Source organism: Sebastes umbrosus, chromosome 8 (assembly GCF_015220745.1).
Source record: "Sebastes umbrosus isolate fSebUmb1 chromosome 8, fSebUmb1.pri, whole genome shotgun sequence".
Lineage (NCBI taxonomy): Eukaryota > Metazoa > Chordata > Actinopteri > Perciformes > Sebastidae > Sebastes > Sebastes umbrosus.
In genome coordinates, this window is record NC_051276.1 from 2,735,403 (window position 1) to 2,758,165 (window position 22,763).

Below are 22,763 nucleotides of genomic sequence, written 5' to 3' on the forward strand. Positions count from 1 at the left end.
CTTGGTTAGGCTTAGGCAACAAACTACTTAGTTAGGCTTAGGAAAAGATTGTGGTTTGTGTTAAAATAACACCGGAAGAGAACCGAACACCGGTCTCCTGGGCAAAAGTCCTGTGTTTTTTGACCCAATCATCTACCCCGACCTGCTCCCTACACGCCGTTCGCCGCTCTCTATACTTCCCGGTTCACAATTACGTGGATTACATACAAATCGATTTCATGCTGACCATCGTGAAAAAGGTGTGAAATTCATGTCTATGTACACGAATCAATACATTTGACTATTTCACGAACTGCTGTGCGGCTGGGCTGCCCTATGAGGGTGTTGTTTGGTTATTCTGAGGCTGTGAACTGCCACCATTCTCAGGTGAATAGGTTTATTAGAGATGACTGCACAGTAACACGTCTGCTTTTATAACTCGGCGCTCTGGGTGACGTCGGCGTTCTCCTTGTAGGCAAAGCAGCTGGGGAAGATGCCGATATTTCCTGCACTGTGTCCCTCCAGCCACTCCTCATTAACTACGAGAGAGTGGGAGAGAGAAACATAAAGAGGCAGTGAGGCTCACATCGGAACAGAGGACAAAGCAGAGTGAGAGCATTTTAAATGAAAGTGCCCGACAAAAACGAAAGACCTATTATGATTCCACTGACAAGCAATTCGGTATGAGGTGGAGCTGCAGGACCTCACCTTCACCCAGGATGTCGATGGTGTCTCCTTCGCTGAACTCCAGGTCCTCTGGGCCCTGAGCAGTGTAGTCATATCGCGCCACCATCTGGTAGAGGATGGTACGGTGTTCCAGGGGGTCTTCTGTCTGTAATAGCACAATGAGGGGCGATATTTATTAGCACAGCTGTACATTAGATACATTCCTGGAGGAATCATTAATTAAATAATGTGACTTTGGGTATGACAATGTGTTTGTTGAAAGAACGTGGAACTCTCTTATTTCTAAGGGACTGCATGAAAAATACTGGGAGTGGGAGGGGAGCTGAACTGTATACAGCATTACGCTTTTTAAGAAAGCAAGGCCCACTCCACCATTATTAATATTTTCTTTTGATCCTCCACTTGCCTCCTCTTGACTTAGGAAAAAACTGCAACAACCCCCCTCCAACATGTCAAAATAAAACATCAAAGTTAAATTGTCACGGCTTATTTCATCATTAATAACGAAAGAGTCAAAGCTTAAAGAGTTGAAGATGGTGTATTCGAACAAAAGATAAGACAAGATACGATTTTATCTCAGTCACAGTTTAGATGCTAATAGGATTCAATTTGACCATTATTAAGATAATTTACCTATTTGAATTTATGGGAAACAACAAAAAAATAGTGAATATCCCAACCACTCTCTATTTTGAACAAAGAGCTGCTAAATAAATGTCTTTTACAGCCCTGAAAGACAGAACCGGGCAAAGATGCCAACTAAACTGAAGTGCCATAATGTTTTCACTTTACCTCCGGATTCCAAATAATAAAAACAACATGTTTCATTTCACTCACAAGTGAAACAAGTTGTATATCCATCAGTTGGGACGGCGTTATCAGATGCACGGACATGCATTAAAAGCATTCACGGCCTTTGTCTACAAAGCACGGAGAAGCTCCGATTACAGCACACACACAGAGGGAGAGGGACTTCATTCTCTCTCATAGCAAACACTTGTTTGCTGCTATATTAATGCTCTGGATGTCACATTTAGTACCTTCAATTGAAATACATTTTGAAAGTGTCTAAGGGTTTAGAACATTATGATAGAAGTATATGATGGCCATTCCCAGGCTCACGTATGTCTCATAAGTTGTTGCAGCAATTTTTGGGGTTAATACCATTTGTTACATGGATTTGGTGCTAAATATAACCCTTTTTTTACCACCCGAGAATTAATAAAAATTATTAATAATCCCTCCAAAATACCACATTAAGACAGTTAGACCTTGAGAAACACCATAGAAAAAGCCATGTTGTGATTTCTGATCAAAAACTTTTGACATGTGGAGATTTCTGCAAGAATTGCATTTGTCTGTGATTTGATGGTGAGCACTTCTGTTGTGTAAACTGCTCAGAAACCCCCTTATTGTCAATCTAACTAGGAAAGCCATCCATCCTCTGAATGCCCAAGGTCTCTAGTCTGATCCATCCATCCTCTGAATGCTCTAGGTCTGTAGTTTGTGGCTGTAAAGTTTCATGAGGCTGTGATTATCCTAGAGGTCACCACAGGTCATTTTATACATTGGTGTCAAATTTCTAAAAACGGTCTTATTACAATGAAATGGCTCCTATGGGGACTAACATCATAACACATGAATACAGTTGGGCTCATTTAATCTACAAGAGTCTCAGCTTTACAGTGATACCTAATTTATGCAATTCTAAGACTGTGTCTGGACCCCAGTATGCAGAAAAATTCAAATATACCATTTTTAAAATAGTTTTTAAAAACAAAAACACACATTTATACTGCATGCAAAAAACTGCATTGTTTTTGCCCCAAACTGCATGTGATTATCATAAAGTGGACATCTATGTAAAGGGGAGAGTTGTGGGTACCCATAGAACCCATTTTCATTCAGCTATCTTGAGGTGAAGGGTCAAGGGACCCCTTTGAAAATGGCCATGCCAATTTTTCTCTTGCCAAAATTTAGCCTGACTGTTATTTAGCCCCCTTAGCCCGCGACAGCCTCTTAAAGACAGTAATGTCGGCCGGGACTGCCGCGATCCTACAGGTGACCAGAGTGTTCAATGGTAGGGGGGGGAATCTGGCAGGAGGGAAATTGCGACCACCGGACACACCCCTGCATCTCGGCAACTGATGTCCGATTTCATGCCCTTATGCGTGTGTAGTTTAAATCCTCACCTGGCACCACAGGGTGGCTCTGCCAGACTCAGCTACCTCTTGCACGGTGAGGCCTGGCTCCACCTCCCCACCCAGAGGTATCAGCACCCGGGAGCCAGGCTGCTTATGTCTGATGAGAGAGAGAGAGCGGGAGTGGTGAGGGGGAGTGGTAGCAGGACAATAGATGGGAAATTGAGGGCACCATAGGAGCAAACATGGGTAGACAGAGGGTAGAAAGACAGATAATTACAAGCAAAGCAGGGCTCTGATGCATATTGTTTAATGTTATCAGCTCCTATTTTTATTTCAACAGCTTGCCCCGTTGTTATAAATCCCTAGATGTTTTTGTGATGTGTTTTTATCCCATCATGATGCTGTGTCAAGCCTATGCTGCTGCTCTCATGAACTCCTCTCATGTCTGTGGAGCTGCAGCCTCAGTGTCCTATGTCTCATGTTTTCTTAGCTAGAACAGATATTGGACCCACAGGGTGAAGTGGACAAAGAAAAGCATATTTTTAGAAATGAAGCATCACTTGTTGAAATTCAAGGAGACAGAAGTGGGTTGGCAGGCCTGTGGTTACCTGAGGCGCAGATGAGACGCTGGCTGGCCCAATTTCAGTGCGATGCGTTCCTTCACTTCACGATACGGTGTGTCCAGAGGGACAGACAGAGCCACAGTGTATGTGTAGTGGACCTTCAGCACCACAGAGTCCACCTCTGCTCCCTGAGCTACACCCGCCTCCTGGGAACAAGGAGCAGGAATACATTAAAAGATAATGTAAATACAGCTTTTATTAAAAAAAGATATTGATCTGGTCCAATCAGTGTCACCTGTATATTCTGAGTTTTTTCACATTAAACTCTGTGAAATTACAGTTGAGTTGGACCAAAGCACACTTAGTGATTGTTGTAAAGAGTAAAGACGATGGTTTAGGTGAGTTTTATTTTGTTTCTGTCTAGTTTGAATGAAGTGTTTTACGATGCTCCGCTACATACAGCTGATCTCAACATAAACAAAAATACACGTGGATGATGGCGCAAGCTGCACGGAGAGGGGGGGCAATCGTACTGCAGCTTGGCGGAGGTCTGCGCTCTCTGAGTGCCATTCTAGATGATTAAAGTGATTAAAACAGGCATCTGTTGCTGCTTTTGTTCGAGATGCAGCCGGTTGCCATGGTTGAAAAAATTAAATCTTTCTGAGTAACCTTGACAGAGAGAAACTGTTATTCCGTGGCAAATGTGGAACAGGAAGTCCATTATTTCACAAAAGAATTCATCTTTTCAGGTCACTGTGGCATGCAGAAACAGAAAATAATATTTATATCCAAACGCTGACTACCTCTGCCTCCCCTGAGCGTCATTGTGACTTAATCGGGACACATCAGCATTCCCCCCCGCTAAGTTCAACCTTACAAAGCAGTTTTTTCGTCCGCACAACCCATCTATATTTAGATCAGGTAGAAGGAGAGTGTATGGGTTGTGTGTGTGTATGTGTGTGTGTGTGTGTGTGTATGTCATAAGCTGGATGTGCGAAGAAAATAACTTTGATTTGATTCCACCATTCAGCTAGCGCAGATGAATCTGGCTTTTCAGAGGGGGATATTACCTGGTCGCTGGCTGCGTTGGCTGTGTACTTCTCTGAGGTCTGCAGCGGTATGTGGGTGGCAGTAGTGTAGGATGGAGGTGGAGTTTCTGAGGGAGCACGTACTGCAGGGAAAGCACACAGTACAGGTACAGTCTGAGAACACACAGTACAAGTCTGATAGAAGGTTAGACAGGTAGGTAGATGTTCTCTGAGTCTCTTCCACTATGCATATACACTTAATAGTTATTTTTTGGTCCATTCTGACATTAATTTAATGGTAGTGAATATCAGATGTGACTTTAAAGCCTCCTAGAAGCTCCAGTTTTCATTACACCGTCATCAGCTTTACAGGAGCAGTGCTTAAAGCAGTGGTTCCCAACCTATTTTCCTTGATGCCCTCCATACTTGTATCTAAGAAAAGCTGAAAAATTACAAACCCTCGAACAAATTCCTCAACTTGAATAAAGTGATGCAGTGTATTAAATGAGTTAATGAATAGAACTCGTCAGTTTTGTCAACATAAATAAAGTGATGACAACCGGTGCAACGCAGCAGAGCCCAGAAGCTGCCAGGGGCCCAAAAATGACCTTCATATATCGTGTGCACACTGAATCCGTTATTTGTACTTCTGTTGCGTCATGTAAACAAACCACATAGGCGACATATCAGCTGTGAGCTCGAGATCTGGAGACGTAACCACTTATCTTCCTATGTTTGTACTTTTTCAACAGAAAACACACGTTTAATATTGTGATATTTACTGGAAATGACGTACAATATATCCAACAGCAGTAGGAAACTTTCAGCTCTGTGGCGATCTCCCTCCAGCCAGCTGCCACCTTATTAAGGTTTTTGTAGTGAAATGAGGAGGTATCGTATAGATAACTCCTCATTTCAGCTTCATTTCAACTGGTCCATTGAGGAAATTTTAAGGCGAGCGATAGAAATACATACAAACAGCTGGACGTCTGACAAAAGTTCAACTCAAAACGACCTGCCACATCGCGTTGTGTCGCTCACGGCCAGGAACATTCCGATAAAACAGCACATGTTTCATAAAACAGTGTTGTTTTTTACTTTGACGTGTATGATAAACTTCTAATGGGTAAGTACTGGTTTCTTATTGTAGTTATGGAGTGGGATCAGGGATTTAAATCTATAGCACTGTAATGGTTACGTCTCATATGTTGGAAAATGTGCACCTACTGAAATCTGTCTCTGTGATAACATTTGGATGCTGAGTCCAGCGCAGGGTGTTAAATTAGTGTTGATAAATTTGGGCTTCGGCTGCTGTTCATTGTGCTGATCTTAGGCTGGTTTGCAGTATGGGAGTAGCATGGTGCGCCTCTCCATGGTGGCATAGCAATTGTCTGGATTGGTTGTGTGTGTATGTGCATGTGTGTGCATGAGCGTGCTCTTGTGTTTGTGGCGAGGGCCCAAGAAAAAGTTTGCACTGGGGCCAATCACAATTATGTTACGCTGCTGTTGTTAGGTTGCTGCTAATACAGGTGTGGGCCTCCCTTTGCGTGTGTCAAGCAGGAGAGCCGATGGGTTTTTGACTGCAGTGAAAATGTTGTTTTCTAAATGCTTAATGCCAACAGATATGGATTGAAGCAGAATATTTTGTTAGATTTTGCTACTAAGTAGCAAAAAAAAAATCTTTTTAAATAATTTTATATACAGACTTTTGTATAAATTATCCAGTAAGTGTGTTATTATGATTATGAGTAAATCTAATTTTGACAACCTCAGACCAGACAATTCCTGGCACACCCCCTGTGATCTTTAGTGCCCCCTAAGGGGGGCCCGGACCCCAGGTTGGGAACCACTGGCTTAAAGGATAAGTTCACCCTTTTTCAAGTCTGTGTTCAAACAATACTCACATGCCTATATGTACATTGAAACTGTTGTTGCTTGCCATAATCATTCCATGTGTTCGTGCTGGACATTAAAATACCCTTTCCTGGTGATGGGGGACTAAATCCACAGTCCTTGTTCTAAAACAACACATTCTAACCCCCAACACATCAAATACTGCCGCTTGGTCAGTGCCCCTCAGCATCAGAGACCAACGCACGGGTTACCCCTCTTACGTTACTTTTGGACGCGTCGGGGACGGCGTGTCAATATACGCTTGTTACTTGCATAGTGTCCTTTCAAAATAAACTTCCGTTTTTCAGCAAATCACGGGACTAACAATACTAACGAGTCACGTGACTAACAACTGAGGTGACAAAATAAGTCAACGTTACTTTTAGTTTCACACTGGCCACGAACACCGCTCTCCTGGTTGGAAGTCTTGTGTTTGTTTGATCCATCCACCACACCTACCACCCGCCTTGAGCGGACTCTCTTTCTTAATACTATGTCACTAGCTCTGACCGTCGAATAGCGCTGCAGCGGGGTTTACATTGGAGTAAGCGGAAAGCCTGGTGTGTCACATACAGTTGTTAACGGGGGCCTCCGTTTGTATCCGATGACGAATTGGGACTGTGAACGGGTTGTCTAAAAATATATTACAAAGTTTATTTGAAGTTAATATGAGGCTTCAGGAGTCTCCTTATCCCCCAGTTGTTTTAACAATTCTTGCTCGTCTTTGAATATTTGAATAGTTATATATATTTATTTATGTATTTATTCATTCATTCATTTATTTGTGTAACTGTGAAGCATTTTGTAGTGCTGGTTTTGAAAAGTGCTAGATTAAGTTTGACTTACTTATTTGGATGACGAAAAGAAAGTAAACACTAAAATGATTCCATAAATTGTCTGTTATAAACTGTTTACAGATAAACAACTGGCAAACAACACGGCAGTGGAAATTGCAAACTTCACACAACCAGACGCTCCACACCAGTGTTCTGAAACACTGATCAGCAAGATATGGGACCCTTCATCTCATCACATTCACACCTACGGGCTAACCTGCATACATTAGACCGGCACATACGGGTACTTTGCAAAGTTAGCTAGCCATGCTAGTCACTGTCACCAGCATTATTTAGCGATTTACCACATTGACAGTGAATATTCACGTATCGCATGTGCGTCAAATCTCAGTGCGAACGCCTCAGTTAACCTGCTACACAACAGCTTTTCATTATTTTCTCTCTGTGACGGGGAGTTTCTTTCCCCCAAATGGGAGTACAGCCTCGGTGATGACGTGATGCTGGTCTGGTCTGTAGCTTGGAGCCATAAAGCCTTGCTGGTCTGGTCTATAGCTTGGAGCCATAAAGCCCCTCTATTATCTGCACCCTGGTGCCACAGCACCTACTTTTGGAACCACTGGTTGAGAGTCAGCTGAATATACAAAAAGTATAAGGTTGTCTAATCATTCAATTCAACACAAATGGGGAATAAAGTTTCACAGAGTCAATGAATAATGAACAAAGATTTAACTAGGGCTGTCAAAGTTAACGCGATAACATGTTAACGCAAATTCATTTAAACGGCACTAATTTCTCAACACAATCAATCTTTCGGAGGTTGTAGCAGCTCAGTTTTAAAGCTAGAGTGAAGAAACTGGTATCATATGAAACTAGAAAAACCCAAGCAATCCATTGGTACCAACCATGTCATACTAGCTTGTGAAGGAGGCTAAATAACGCTCCAAACTCACACAAAATTTTGCCAAGAAAAAACAGGCTTGGCCATTTTCAAAGGGGTCCCTTGACCTCTGACCTCCAGATATATGAATGTAAATGGGTTCTATGAGTACCCACGAGTCTCCCCTTTACAGACATGCCCACTTTATGATAATCACATGCAGTTTGGGGCAAGTCATAGTCAAGTCAGCACACTGACACACTGACAGCTGTTGTTGCCTGTTGGGCTGCAGTTTGCCTGTATGTGCATGATATGATTTAAGCATATTTTTTATGCTAAATGCAGTACCTGTGAGGGTTTATGGACAATATTTGTAATTGTTCTGTGTTAATTGATTTCCAATAATAAATACGTATATTTATATATAAAAACAGTAATTGCCCACTCCCATGTTGATAAGAGTATTAAATACTTGACACATCTCCCTTTAAAGGTACATTTTGAACAGATAAAAAAATGTGTGATTAATTTGTGACCAATCACGATTAACTATGGATAATCATGCGATTAATCGCGATTAGATATTTTAATCGATTGACAGCCCTATTTCTAACTAAACTCTATCACTGTAATTAGTACTAAATGGCATAGCTCTTATTTTATATAAAGCTAACAAATGTATTAATCTGTCCAGTAGTTGTTAGGATGTCTTGCTTGGAAACAATATGTTGGGTATTTGTGCCCTGCTGCTAATACAGCAAAATGTTGGCAATAAGCAACAAAAAGCAGTCTGTTCAAAAAATCAATACTGTACTTAAAAACTCATAGGCAACCATGTAGTGAAGATGAAGCCAAGAGGAGAGTGTACTCATACATATTAAATATTGCTCTGACCCTGGAATGAGCTGTTATAATAGAGAAGTGCTTACTGCAGCAGATCAGGGGAAAGAAGGTGAAGAGGATTTTTACAATCCTTTAGAGGAGTTTAGAGAATGTTAGAGTAGGAGGACCAGGAGGAGCGTGATCAATGTTTTACCTCGAGGAGCAACTGCTGGGCTGGGCTGGGCCTGTGGGCGAGTGGGTGGCTTGAGTCCCGGTGGGAGAGGGATCCCACTGGGAAGTTTCTGTGGAAGAAGGCAAGACAGGAAGGTCAGGGAACAAACAGCGCAGTGAAAAAACAACATTGAATTTTTCTTCCAGCAGGAAACTTGTATCTTTTCTTGAAAGGAAAACATTAATCTTGTAACTATTCTGGCCGAAGGGCTTAACTGTAGCATTTAACATTGTATTTTCCCTGACACAACATTTTGCTGCCTGGTCTCGAGTGTGAAGCAGAGAAAGCTCAGCTCAGCAGCATCATTTTAATAAAGTGTTTCCATTAAAGCTCTACAGATGAGCCTGATATATATATATATATATTGGCCGAAGCATCATAAAGTGTATTATTACGTTACATTACAATACATTACATTCACCTTTTTTCCTTTGGACGTCTTGACATCTGCAGGATCGAGCAGGGACATTGGCAGAAGTCCTCTCTGAAAAATGAAGGACTAAAAGTCAGACACTGAAATATAAAAAAGACACAAAATGACTAAAAAATACAGCTTTAATACAGCAAATTTTGGGGATTCGTTTTTGCCACACGGGGGCAGCAGAAACAAATTGTTAACACCACATTGACACATCATTACCTTTAAAGGTTCTCCATACGATATCCAGAGCAATATCATTATTATAACATAATTATTATGTTGCTCTGTGTCTGCTGGATCTGTACATTTTATAAGGTCATATGTAAATGTTGTTGTGTTTTCAGCTTGTTCTGTTGCCAAAAATAATTTAATGCAGCTTTAAAAATTCTAATCTTATATGTAATTGTATCTCGGTGTTTTAAAGCTCCAGAAGAGGAACAATGATTTTTCTCAGGACATACAAACACCCCAACACAACTCTTGAATATCAGTCTATAAGATTTACACTGTATCTTTGGCTCCTTATAGATTCTCTCTCTCCTCACCTGTCCATCATATATGACAGTTGCCATCCCATCCCTGTCCTCCTCGCCAAATAAAAACACCATGGCCCCTCCCGGCACAGTCAGCTGTCCTGGGCCCCGACCCATGTAAGGGGTCCGCATGCGCATGTATCGAGAATCCCTTATGGGTGGAGAGAAGACAAAATCAGTCATACATCTACAAGCATTATTACTATAACGTGTTGTTCAACAGCTCAGATTAATAATGTTTCCATGGGACTAGTGACAATTAATACTCACTGAGCTCCATCCACCTTGGGCTCATAGAAACCAGGTTTCTGTGGTGAAGACACGGTGATAGTTAGCAAAGGGAGTGACTGACAACAATCTCTTTATTCATACTGACACTGTGGTCGTTCTTACCTGCAGCCTCAGAGGTTCAAAGCCTCCAAAATCATCATTGGGAATCATGGAGGAAATCACCTGCAAGCAGAGCATCATACATTACTGCTAAGCAACATTTTGGTCATTTTTTTCTCTCACCACAAGTGACAAGAGAAGGTTGGAGTAATTCAAGCATCTTACTATACGCCCATGACGCAATATTCACTCACACTGTACCTTTGCTTTGCCCAGGAAGTCTCTTTGCTGCAGCTGCTCCACATCCTGTTTCCTGGGACGAAACACCACCTCCTTAGGCACAAGGAGAGGAGCCAGGACCTCTTCCCTCTGTTAGTAAAGTCAGAGTAAAGACGATGATTGTGTGTACGTATTAGGGCTGTCAGTAAATCAAGGTATTTAATCACGATTAATCGCATGATTGTCCATAGTTAATTGTGGTTTATTGCAAATAATCGCAAATTTTTTAGCTGTTCAAAATGTACCTTACAGGGTAAGTATTTAATACTTTTATCAACATGAGAGTGGGCAAATATGCTGCTTTATGCAAATGTATGTATATATTTATATATTTATATTTATATTTTTATTATTGGAAGTCAATTCACAACACAAAACAATGACAAATATTGTCCAGAAACCCTCACAGGTACTGCATTTAGCATAAAAAATATGCTCAAATCATAACATGGCAAACTCAAGCCCAACAGGCAACAACAGCTGTCAGTGTGCTGACTTGACTTGGCATGTCTGTAAAGGGGAGACTCGTGGGTACCCATAGAACACATTTTCATTCACATATTGTCACAAACTGCCTCAGGGAATGTGACAAAAAGGGAGTCCACGCAAGGTTATATATATAAAACTAAACAATTTATTAAACTAAGGTTAACATAAAATTAACAATGGAGTGTGTAGATCAGTAATGTCATCAAATGAATGTAGTGCATGGATGTGTGGCATATGTGCTGCGGAGGTGTTGAAGGCACAGAACCAAACAAAGGTAATGTCAGGTGGATGTGGCTGCAGGAAGAGAGATCGACAGTGAGCAAATGGATCAGTTTTATAGCCTGGAAGGCCCAGGTGAGCTCAATCAAGCTGACGACCCTCCCTCAGCAAACTGCCTGCTGAGGTTGGCTAGGGCAGCTTCCAAAACGGGGGGAGGGGGGAGGGGCGTCACAATATCTTGAGGTCACCCCTTTTAAAATGGCCATGACAGTTTTTCCTCACCAAAATTTAGCGTAAGTTTGGAGCGTTATTTATTTAACCTCCTTCGCAACAAGCTAGTATGACATGGTTGGGATCAATGGATTCCTTAGGTTCTAGTTTCATATGATGCCAGTATCTTCTCTCTAGTTTTAATACTGAGCCTGCTACAACCAGGTTGCGTTAATGCGTTAAGGAAATTATTGCCGTTAAAACTAATTTGTGTTAACGTGTTATTATCGTATTATCTTTGACAGCCCGAGTAAGAATATTTATGAAAAGCCTTATGAGAGGAGCAATACATTTCATTTTCTTTCTGACCTAAACAATCTGTATTTGTTTTTTTGTGAAACATTTTTATTAGAATAACCATAGCCATGAAGATCTACAAAACTGTGACCTAAAGATCACTCAAAGACACAAATGAAATGGCCCCTCTACCTCCTATGATGTAATCTATGTTGAAACTGTTGTTTGGAGTAGGACTAAACACAGTGAGATTCTAAAAGGTTAGAGTGATGCTAGTTTGATCCCAGTTTGACAATATTTATTAGTTCAATAACTGTACAGCATTACAAATACCTGCTGCTGCATATACCACCTGCTCTGAACATAAATGGGTTTCACTGCCCTTGCTGCTACGTACCTGATAAGTGGCACACCAGCATGACCAAATGGAACACAGTCAATGACTCATTGTTTTACAGGAAATTAAAGTTTCCAGTTCATTGTGTCTTGAAAAAAGTAAGGACAGACACACCTTTCTTACACCTTAGAGCATTATAATCATCATCTTTCTATCCTTGCTAGGTCATCAAGTATGGCAATAGCAGAAAAACACCGAAGTCTTTCTCATGTCCTTTCCAGTCTGTTCTGAAAGTTGTGACACTCACCAGGACGCTTTCCATAGCCGCCTCTATGTTTCCTCCTCGACCTGCTCCTCTCTCCTGGGAGGCTGACAGCAGGACCTCCCTGGCCTGCTCCCACTGGCCCATCCGGCAGTACGCAGCTGCTGCATTATATAATACCTAGGGGACACATCATAGTCACACATTCCAGTACCATCCCATTCATATTCCTGTCATCTTTACCACTGTGTGAAAAAGCCACTTTTAACATCATCATTTACTTACTACAATAAACTATTTGTATGGGGGCCAGTGATTCAATGGTTACGTAACTAACATTTCTGTCTTTCCAAATCTACTTTCTGGTTTTGGTACAAAAACTCCCCATGCACTGAAGTTTTAGGACACTGGAGGATAGAGCTATCAGCAAACACTTTTCTGCTAAAAAGCAGCATTATGATTCAAGTATTCATCAGGGTGATATGTCTGTGCATAGCTGTGATTTAAATAGCCAGAGACATGTGCCAGTTTCACAAGTTTTTCCACCTTGAAGAACAACATTGTCAGAGAAATGTAGCATGGTGCATTACGTATCCTTTTTTTTTTTTATTGTGTCATAGAAGTTGTCAAACTACCTAGCTGATGTTTGGCTCCTTTATGTATATATTTAAGTGCTCTGGTTCAGTTTGTTCAATTGTTAATTTGTTCTATGATTTCTAAAACACTGTTGTGTGGAATAGCTCTCACTGATGGAGACATTCCATCAACTCAGAGTCTTTATTTCTGTTGTAGAAAAATGTGTCTCAGCCGTTCTTTATCACCAATATCTAATATTTTCCAAAATATAAATAGGTTTGAGGTCCAGATGCATTAAAATTGTGTTATTTGGGGTTGTTTGTACATTTTGAACCATAATTATTTAAAGGTCCCATGAAATTCATCAATATTTTGTTAAAATGGGATCCATTTCCCTTCCATTTCCAGTAAACCAATCAGTTCTGTTTGATTTGATAGGAAGCAGAAGTCAGGATTGTTTAGAAACATTTGAGCTAAATGCAAAATTTCACCTTGTGATATTCACACCAATTCGGTCACTGGAGTGTTTTTTTGAGTCTTTGAGTGTTATTCCTCCCAAACAGCCAATGTAGCCTACAGCATGTATACCAGCGTTGCCAGATGTATGATAATTGTCGTATTTGTACGATCATTTTGCCCTCTGTACCTCTGTCTGTGTTCACCTCTTTCCAGCCAATCATGCTCGGTGTAGGCTACGATGTTGATGAACGTGACTCACGAGCACAGCTGTCGCTCTCTCTCCTGCACTTCGATGCTCATCTGAGAGTTTGCACGAGAGATAGCTTTGAATGCATCAGTAAGCCCAGTTATTTATTTAATTAGCTTAGTTTATGGCCTTAACTGTTTTCAACCAGAATATGATCAGGTTTACAGTCATCCTGTCTTGTAATTTAATTTTGTAATAGGCTACTACAAAAATTGTCTGACTGATGGGCACATACCGCCTTCCATGCATCATAGCTACATCCGCTTGCTTTAATAAAAATTAAAAAAAACAACGATGTGGGTAGATTTTGGCTGCGCCCAAGAGGCATTTAAATATGTGTTTTGTAAAATTTCACATTTACGCCCATTTGTTCTTGTGGTTATGACTCACGTACGATAGTTTTCCTCAAAATACGATAATTTGAAACCTCTGGTACAATAGTTTAACATTTCCCATCTGGCAATGCTGGACTGTATAGACATTAGCTGTTAGCCAGAAAGCTAGCAACGTAGACAGCATGTGTGAGTGTTTGTGTGACAGCTCACAGTCTTGACAGATGCTTAAATTCACCAGGACCTCGAGTTCTTTGTCTTATTTTCATCTAGTCGCTCTGCTTTATCTTTTTTGTCTGTGCGTTCATGAGTTGGAGTCAAAACATCTCGGGTCAATTCCCGTGGACGTGTGTTTGCCTTAATTTGTGGCACCCACGGTGAATAGCATCTATTTGCATCCACTCAACACTTTACACCATTTTTTATGCTTGGTATGTGCTTGGTATATCCTCAAATTGAGCTCAACATGGCTGCTGGGTCACAAACTTTCTAATTTTACAGTTAAACAGTACACTACAAGATGATTCTGAAAACATTTGAGGAGAGAAATAGGCATTACAGTAACAGAATATTGATTCATATTTGATCAGCGCTGCCTAGTTTGACCGTTCGGTCGGAGTTTGTGATTGATTGACAGCTGCTCAGAGACGGCAAGGCTCCAGCTCGGCTCTGATTGGTTGTTTTCCTCCGGTCTGTGAAATCTTGCAGATGCCATTAGGAGCCCCGGAGGACACAGATGCATGTGATTTTTTTTTTCAGATTACCTGTCTCATGCACTAGGGTCAGGATATAGTGACCGCTTTATAAAAATAAAATTGTTTAATCATATTTGCTCCAATCTGCCTACATTTAAACCCTGGCTGCATGCATGTTAGCTGGACTAAGCTGTTACTGACTGGCTGCAGGAACAGGTGCATTGTCTGTGGGAAGCTCGAGCATGTCTTATCTGCATTGTGAGAAATATGTGATGTTGTGTAACCTCTTCCTCAGCCTCCATCAATGAGTCTTTGTTATAGCTTCCAGGTGTATGCGACGTTTGAACTAAACAGTAGAGGTGATGACAAAGCACGATTCACTCCGTTTTCATTCCTCAGTGCTGACGGACCTCATAGGATTGGATTTCCTTCTTATTCATGCTAACGTTCCCCTGCGTGAATGTAGGTGTTGTAGTGCAGTGTGTATGTGTGTGAGGCAGAATGTCAGACCTGCCAGCTGTAGAGTTTGAATCGCAGTCCCAGCTGTCTGTAGTCAATGACCATGTTTCCTCTCATATGCTTCTGTGCCCAGATACAGTCTGACAGAGCCTCCTCCAAACTGAAGAGACAGACAAACAGAGAGAGGGATGAACAGTAATGGATGAAGAACAGCACCTACACAAGCTCTATATAAAAACCCAACATTGTGGTGATACAGGGGTGTTATGGGTCAGACTTTTCCTTCGTCACGCACAGTAATTTGGTCTCCGCTGGTTGCCTGGCAACCTCACATTGATGAAAAGTCTTCAGGAAGTGACTGTGCCTAGCCAAGAAATAGTCCAGCACATAACCACCCAAAAAAGCCACAACGTGTCATTTTTAAATATTACATTATAATCAGTGAGCTGTAGAGGTGCTAGTAGGCAGATCAGAGCCAGGCTAGCTGTTTCCAGTCTTTATGCTAAGCTAAGCTAACCAGCTGCTGGCGGTGACTCGACAGTTGCAATGTAGAACTCTGTGTTAACACAAGGCGAGATATTCAGCTCGAGGAATACAGATGTAAGGTTCACAAGCCTGTCAACGTAAACACACCTCAATATATAATTTCACACAATTATACCACGGACAGGGCTTGCACACAAGCAGCAAGCAACAGACAGGTTTGTGTACATTTCAGCCTCAGATTCTGAGATCATGAACCTGAGCTGCCAATTACCAACACCTCGACTAATGAGTATTCATTCTATAGACCGGCCATTAATAAATGGAAATAAATAATGCTTCATTTGTGATGACAGTTTAGTTTAGTTTAGTTTAGTTTAGTTTAGTTTAGTTTTAACTAGGGCTGTCAGAGTTAACACAATAATAATGCAATAATGCAAATTTGTTTTAACACCACTAATTTCTTTAACGCATTAAAGCTGAAGTAGGTGAGATTGGAGCAAATATGATTAAAAAAAGTATTTTTTATAAAAACGTTTGCTATATCGTGACAGTAGTACATGAAACAGGTAACCTGAAAAAAATCATGTTCCTCTGTGTCCTCCGGTGTCCTCTGGTGCTCCTAACGGCATCTGCAAGATTTTACAGACCGGAGGAAAAAAAGCAGTAAGAGCTGATCTGGAGTCTGCCGTCCAGCTGCCGTCCATGAGAGCCGGCTGTCAATCACTCGCGAACTCCAACCAAACGGTCAAACTAGGCAGCGCTGATCAAATATTAATCAATATTCTGTTACGTTAATGCCTATTTCTCTCCTCAAATGTTTTCAGAATCATCTTGTAGTGCACGGTTTAGCTGTAAAATGAGAAAGTTTGTGACGCCGCCGCCATTGTAAAATCTGTTGAAGGAACGCCAAGTTCAACCAAGTTCTCAAGTTCAGCCAATAGGAACTCTCTCTCAATGAAATGACCTGTGATTGGAAAACAGAGCCATGAGGAGGAGCAGAAGTCTAGTTTTCTCTCAGAACACTTGAATTACAATATGCTGAAAGGTTATTATGAAATTTTTGCCCAATGATGCCAACAATATACTGCCTACTGAAACTTTAATGCAACTTGAAATTTTTAGGTTGTATCATGCCACCTTGGCATTGTCTAATGTGCTCCAGGCACTGTGGATTTTTGATGTGTTCTGTGAATTTGAAGGGATTTCTTGGGGGTGCAATGGATATCCAAGGGGATAGCTACAGCAGCCCCAAGCCCCTCCCTGGTGCCGCCTATTGGTAGCTTCACATTTACCATGCAGATATGAGATCTGCTTGTCTAACCCTCACCAAGAAGTCAAATAAAAGTGTTTCCCAAAATGTCAAACCATTTATTTGTACATCCCTGGTCTAACTACAAAGTCCAACCAATGAAGTCATCAAAAAATGTTCTAAAATCCCTCTTTTCTGCTATCTTATTAAATCAAACTGCCTGATCTTTCGGCAACTGCTTTTAGTTTTAACCATAAGAGTGATCCATCACCCAGCACATCAAGGAAGCAACAAAACCATTTCACGTGACCTTCAGAGTGAAGTGACAGCGGCCACCGTGGCAGCAGGATAATAGCACACTGATCTTCCCTTCATTTCCAGAGATTCTCTTGAGTAAGTTGTTCTTAAGACATCAGCATTATCTGTGTCACAGTATAGTTTCAAAAGTGACGTCGTCTGTCTTTGGGAGTGTAGACTGTAAGTCAGTATTTGCAGTATTTTATCTACCTGCCAATCTGCAGCATCACTGCTGCTCTCTGGAAGAAGCCAACAGCCAGACGTTCATCCTTGGCAATGGTGAGGTCTAAAGCCTGGACATCACAGAGGGAGAAAGACAAGTTGAGGTTGGACACAAACAGACAGAAGTATTACAATATGTCTCCTTTTTTACAGTATAAATATTCAGCAGTGAAATCCAGACCAATGTACAGTAGAAGATAGCAGATAGAGTCAAGAGATATCTGCTGCTTAAACTTTGGCATTCCAGTTAGAAGATCATCTCTCTAACAGCTGCACCGATGGCAGACGGGTACATCACATCCAAACACGGCTGTGAAGTTCCTTAAACATTCAACATCATGATGGATGGGGCATTATGAAGCTTGGGTTTTGGTTTACTTCTTGCTGAAATTTACTGTCAAAAGTCGCTACTATGGACTGTTTGACCAATTGCCTTCTAAAAAACATCTAGCCTATTCTACAATAATCCATCAAGTCTGCAGCTGTAGATCTTAATAATGTTTCTATGAATGGATTTTCCTCCAGATGCTCTGCTCTTATGGTTAAATAGTCAATGGAATTGGCTTTCCTGATAAACTAAAGAGCTATAGCAAGCGTCCTGTTGGAGTTGTTGTTCTTATGAATAGCTTATAACTGATCTATAAAGCATGAGAACATTAATTATTAAATATTTTAAAAGACATTAGTTATATAAACTAAGGCTGTCAAATGATTATTATTCACGATTAACCACATGATTGTCCATATTTAATCACAATTCATTGCAAATTAATCGCACATTTTTTATCCCTTCAAAATGTACCTTAAAGGGAGATTTGTCAAGTATTTACAAATACTTGACAAAAATACACTTGTATTTTATACACTTGAACTTGTAATTTTGTTAGAATTTTGAGCAATCTCTGGCACAAGAATTTCCTTCGGGATTAATAAAGTTCTATCTTATCTTATGTTATCTTATTTTATGTTATGTTATCTTATCTTAATACTCTTGTCAACATGGGAGTGGGCAAATATGCTGTTTTATGCAAATGTATGTGTATATATTTATTATTGGAAATCAATTAACAACACAAAACAATGACAGATATGGTCCACAAACCCTCTGGTTGAAAAATACAATGAAAAGAAAATATATAAAAATGTATAAAAAATATATCCTCAAATCATAACATGGCAAACTGCAGCCCAACAGGCAACAACAGCTGTCAGTGTGTCAGAGTGCTGACTTTATTTTCTTGACTCAATTAATCATGAAGTGGTCATGTCTGTAAAGGGGAGACTCGTGGGTACCAATAGAACCCATTTTCATTCACATATCTGGAGGTCAGAGGTCAAGGGACCCCTTTGAAAATGGCCATGCCAGTTTTCTTTGCCAAAATTTAGTGCAAATTTGGAGCGTTATTTAGCCTCATTCCCGACAAACTAGTGTGACATGGCTGGTACCAAGTTGTGTTAATGTGTTAAAGAAATTAGTGACATTAAAATAAAATGTCTAATAAAAAAACTTTATTTTATACCAGAAACTTTATGAGTTGTAATATAAATTAAAATGAAATAGAAAACTAGTGATGTCTAAGAGTTTGAATAACTTCAAAGTATTGACAGAAACTTCCTCCAACCCGTCATTATTCCCCCCATGTACACAACACACAGACCGTCAGGGCCAGGTCCAGCTGTCCCAGAACCAGGTGAACTGTGGCAGTGTTGAACAGCGTGCGAGATGTGGGTTCACTGATCTGCTCCAGTTTGGACAGAGCTCCTTGCCAGTCCTTGGCGTCCACCGCCTGCACCGACTCATCCCACAACCGCAGTAACTCAGTGTAAAGCATTCTGGACAGCAGAGATGGAGAGGAGGAGAGCAAAAATACAGGATGACAGACATAAATGTACACTTTGCTTTTGAGAGAGTTGTTCTACATCATGGAGGGTGAAATGAGTTTCAATTCTGTGTCTGAAAAATGCTCTTGAATTGAAGAGACACATGTATTAGAGTGATAGTGCAACAATATCATTGATCATGATAAACATTACCTGTACCTTTCAAATAGTTTTAGCCTATTGTTTGCATTTGATTTCAACATTTGAACTTGAATTGTGTTCCACCACTTTGTACTATAGGGTGCTAACAACAAGAATACAGCTGCATTTATTTCATTTGCAATCATTTTTCCATGTATCTTCATTCTGCACTAGTCAATTATTTTTTTGTAGATTTTATCTGATGTTAATCACCTGCCAGCAGCAGAATTTCTTTCCTGCTCCACTTTTCTTTCTTTTTCCATTTCAGGCACTTTTATTATTTCATCCCTATATCTTTATATTTATATGTAATAAATATATTAGATTAGATACTTTGGTAACTGAACAAGGAGATATGAAGGATTGTACACCAATTAAATTAACTTTTAAATCACGTTTTTGCAAATGTTATTTCAATTTTTTTGTATATGTAAAAGTTGGCTATTTAAAGCTTTCTGAAGTGTAATTCTTAGAATATTGATAATTATATAGGGCCAGCTGTTTATGTGTGGATTACTGAATTTTTCTGGAAACTTTATCAAATGTAATAGGTACAAAATCAGGCTGAAAGACACATGTGTTTGCTGATTATTAGTACTGATACATTAGAATATAGGCAACATTTTAACATTACATCTGGTCTAAGGTAGACTGAAGGATATGTAAGCTGGGTCTAACACCAATACATACACAAATTCCCATACCTTACTTGTTAACTATCTATCTATAAACACATCAATATACATTTACAAAAAGAAAAGATAAACCTATTGAGAAAGTGTGCTAATGTTAATCAGTAACATTCTGTACTATTTGACTGGAATACTTCCTTGTATCTTACCCCGTGCCTATCGGAACATGTTTGTTCACTTCAGTTAATACAAGCTGCATAGTTTATCAGAAAAACTTTATAAATCTTCTACATTCAGACGGCTTACCTTTTGCTCCTGAATGAGAGGCCGGTGAGAGTTCAGTCAGTGTATCAGCTGTCCAGCTGCCTTCCACACTCTGCCAACGGGGAAGGGAGAGTGAGTAAAACAGGCCTCCTTCAGGAGTCTCCACCCTGCTGCTACAAGGAAGTCGTCCAACAATATTTCCCACATATGACCCACAGAGGAATTCAGTCAGTGCGGCACGTACTCATGACAATTACAACACAGGATTTGATTAAACCTGTTTTACGTAATAACCCCATAGGGATGAATTTCTTATAGCAGATGCTTTGTTTGGGAATGTACTGCGATCATCACATCATGTCAGTTAAACTACAGGTACTCTACAGGTAAACTACAGAAACATTTTGCAAACTGACTGTCAACGACATTATGTAAATGCCCAAAATTTCTGGCAATGTTGTCCTGCGTGGTAAACCCCCTTACATGACTGTACAGACTGTAAAAATAAAGAATATTTGACCAACTTTTATCTTAAGCATTATTTGACCCAGGGATTATATTGCAGAAACTCCATGTCTGTGAAATCCTGTATTATCTGTGTAGTAACAATAGAGGATAAGGTTTCTGTACCAGGAAGCTGTAGTAGGGTTTACAACATAGAATTACTGACATGGTTTGTCTATTCCAGAGTGACCTTTGACCTCCCATTACAAGAAATGTTTTAAGGAAGGAACTCAAGAGAATAATTACGCTGCTTTCCTGTCACAGCTCATAAACACAAAGAAGTGATACAGTTGGTTACGTATACAAATGATCATAATGTTAGAAACTAGTTTTACTTCCAGGTGGGTCAACCTGCTGCACGGGTTGTGTTTTGTTGTGAACGTACAGTACTACAGCTGCACCGTGGCCCCACCCACCATAGGAACTCCACAGATAAATGCAGTAGAGCCTGAGCTTCCAGTGGTGGAAAAAAGGATTCAAATAATTTACTCAAGTAAACGTAGTAGTGAATATACTCCTTTACCAATAAAAGTCCTGCATTTAAATATGTAAAATAATGTATCACTATCAATTTAATGGTCAAAAGTAAAAGTACTGATTCTAAATAGAACCTGTCAGGTTTTCAAAGTGGGAGGCAAACCTCCCCAGTAGGGCTCCAAACTGTTTTAGGGAAGGCTCAGTGAATGGAAGTGAAGAAATATTAAATTAGTCACAAAAGAATATGAGGTGTCTGCTGTTAGATGCAGCATATTTGCATCACCACAGAAAATACATCAAGATCACATAGAATAGCCTTAATGTGTGTGATTTGGTTAAAGACAGAGTTCAGAGATACAGTAGTTTCGGGAATTGTACTGTTTTTCCTAAAGTCAGAAACTAATAAATGCCTTAGTACAGACATTTTTTATGTATTGGGTGTAGTCTGAAGTTATGTCAAACAGCAAGATTAAGCAATCTTGGCTCAATTGTTGAGTGTTTATGGGATCAAATAACATAATCATGATCCCATAGACATCCAGAAACTGAGCGAAACTAAGCATGTAAAGTAAGGGAGAGGGAAGGGACGATGCTTTCCAAGCTTTGTCTGAGGAGAGGCCCACAGTCTCAGAACTATTATATTGTACTATATTAGATGACTGATTTGAATATTGTCAGAGTGGAGCTAATTTCCACCATTTTACATACTGTTAGATATTTTTATTAATTGTATTTTATAGATTGCATCGTATATATATACTGGGAAAAAAAAGTTCGGAAACTTGTGTTTGATGGATTATTTCTCTGTTGTTACAATGCTAACTGGCATTGTATTTTACATGGTTGAAAAGCCTGTTTATTTACCTTCACAATGATGTTCAACTTGTAAGGATCATGCATTTGTGGGATGAGCAGCACAGCTGATTATGTGGGGAGCGCCCAAGACAAATTTGCCAAAATGCTCTGCCAATGGTAAACAGTGTATTCTCCTGTTGGTATTGACTCTTGTTTTGAGTTGTTTGGTGGATTGGATGATTGAACTCTCTATCAGTAACAAGGAACAAACAAGACATATTAGCTATTTTACACTTTATTCATTTAATCCACCGTCAGGAGCCTCAGTAGCGGGTGGAAGATCCATACGCAGCCACAACAGCCTGGCACCTCCTCCTCATGCTGGTCACCAACCTGGTCACATGTTGCTGTGGGATGGCGTTCCATTCCTCAAACAGGATTCGTTGCAGGTCAGCCAGCGTGGTTGTGTTGGTCACTCTAACACGTACAGCACGCCCAAGCTGATCCCACAAGTGTTGAATTGGGTTGAGGTCTGGACTCTTGGCAGGCCGTTCCATTCTCTCTACTCCCACATTGTGGAGGTAGTCTGTGATAACCCTGGCTCTGTGGGGGCGAGTGTTGTCATCTTGAAGGATGAAGTTAGGTCCC

General features: G+C 40.4%; 2 protein-coding genes across 3 annotated transcripts in view; one reads left to right on the plus strand and one right to left on the minus strand.

The window, feature by feature from the left end:
- Positions 1–20,505, minus strand: LOC119492817 (NADPH oxidase activator 1-like). 2 transcript variants are annotated; one of them, XM_037777590.1, is made up of 16 exons: positions 20,382–20,505; positions 19,080–19,254; positions 17,410–17,492; positions 15,219–15,327; positions 12,445–12,579; positions 10,568–10,675; positions 10,370–10,429; positions 10,247–10,284; positions 9,989–10,127; positions 9,444–9,506; positions 9,005–9,092; positions 4,444–4,544; positions 3,419–3,579; positions 2,859–2,967; positions 688–811; positions 1–518 (listed from the first exon to the last, which is right to left on the minus strand). In XM_037777590.1, exons 2-16 carry the CDS (start codon positions 19,251–19,253, stop codon positions 412–414), a joined length of 1,599 nt encoding a protein of 532 aa, XP_037633518.1. In that variant the 5' UTR covers position 19,254; positions 20,382–20,505; the 3' UTR covers positions 1–411. The 2 variants fall into 2 exon arrangements, with proteins under 2 accessions (XP_037633518.1, XP_037633519.1); XM_037777591.1 differs by lacking the exons at positions 17,410–17,492; positions 19,080–19,254; positions 20,382–20,505 and adding an exon at positions 15,463–15,768.
- The window catches only part of dpp7 (dipeptidyl-peptidase 7), a 23,303-nt gene continuing 14,033 nt past the window's right edge, over positions 13,494–22,763 (plus strand). The window contains exon 1 of the mRNA XM_037777594.1: positions 13,494–13,500. The gene's annotated coding sequence lies outside the window, so the exon portion shown is untranslated. The remainder of the gene's footprint in view (positions 13,501–22,763) is intronic.

Excerpts from the sequence above, each read along its gene's own strand:
- LOC119492817 (XM_037777590.1), bottom strand. The coding sequence starts at position 19,253 with ATGCTTTACACTGAGTTACTGCGGTTGTGGGATGAGTCGGTGCAGGCG. Across the intron at positions 9,507-9,988 it reads CTGTCATATATGATGGACAG|AGAGGACTTCTGCCAATGTC; the intron begins GTGAGGAGAGAG and ends TTCATTTTTCAG. Across the intron at positions 519-687 it reads CATCGACATCCTGGGTGAAG|TTAATGAGGAGTGGCTGGAG; the intron begins GTGAGGTCCTGC and ends ACTCTCTCGTAG.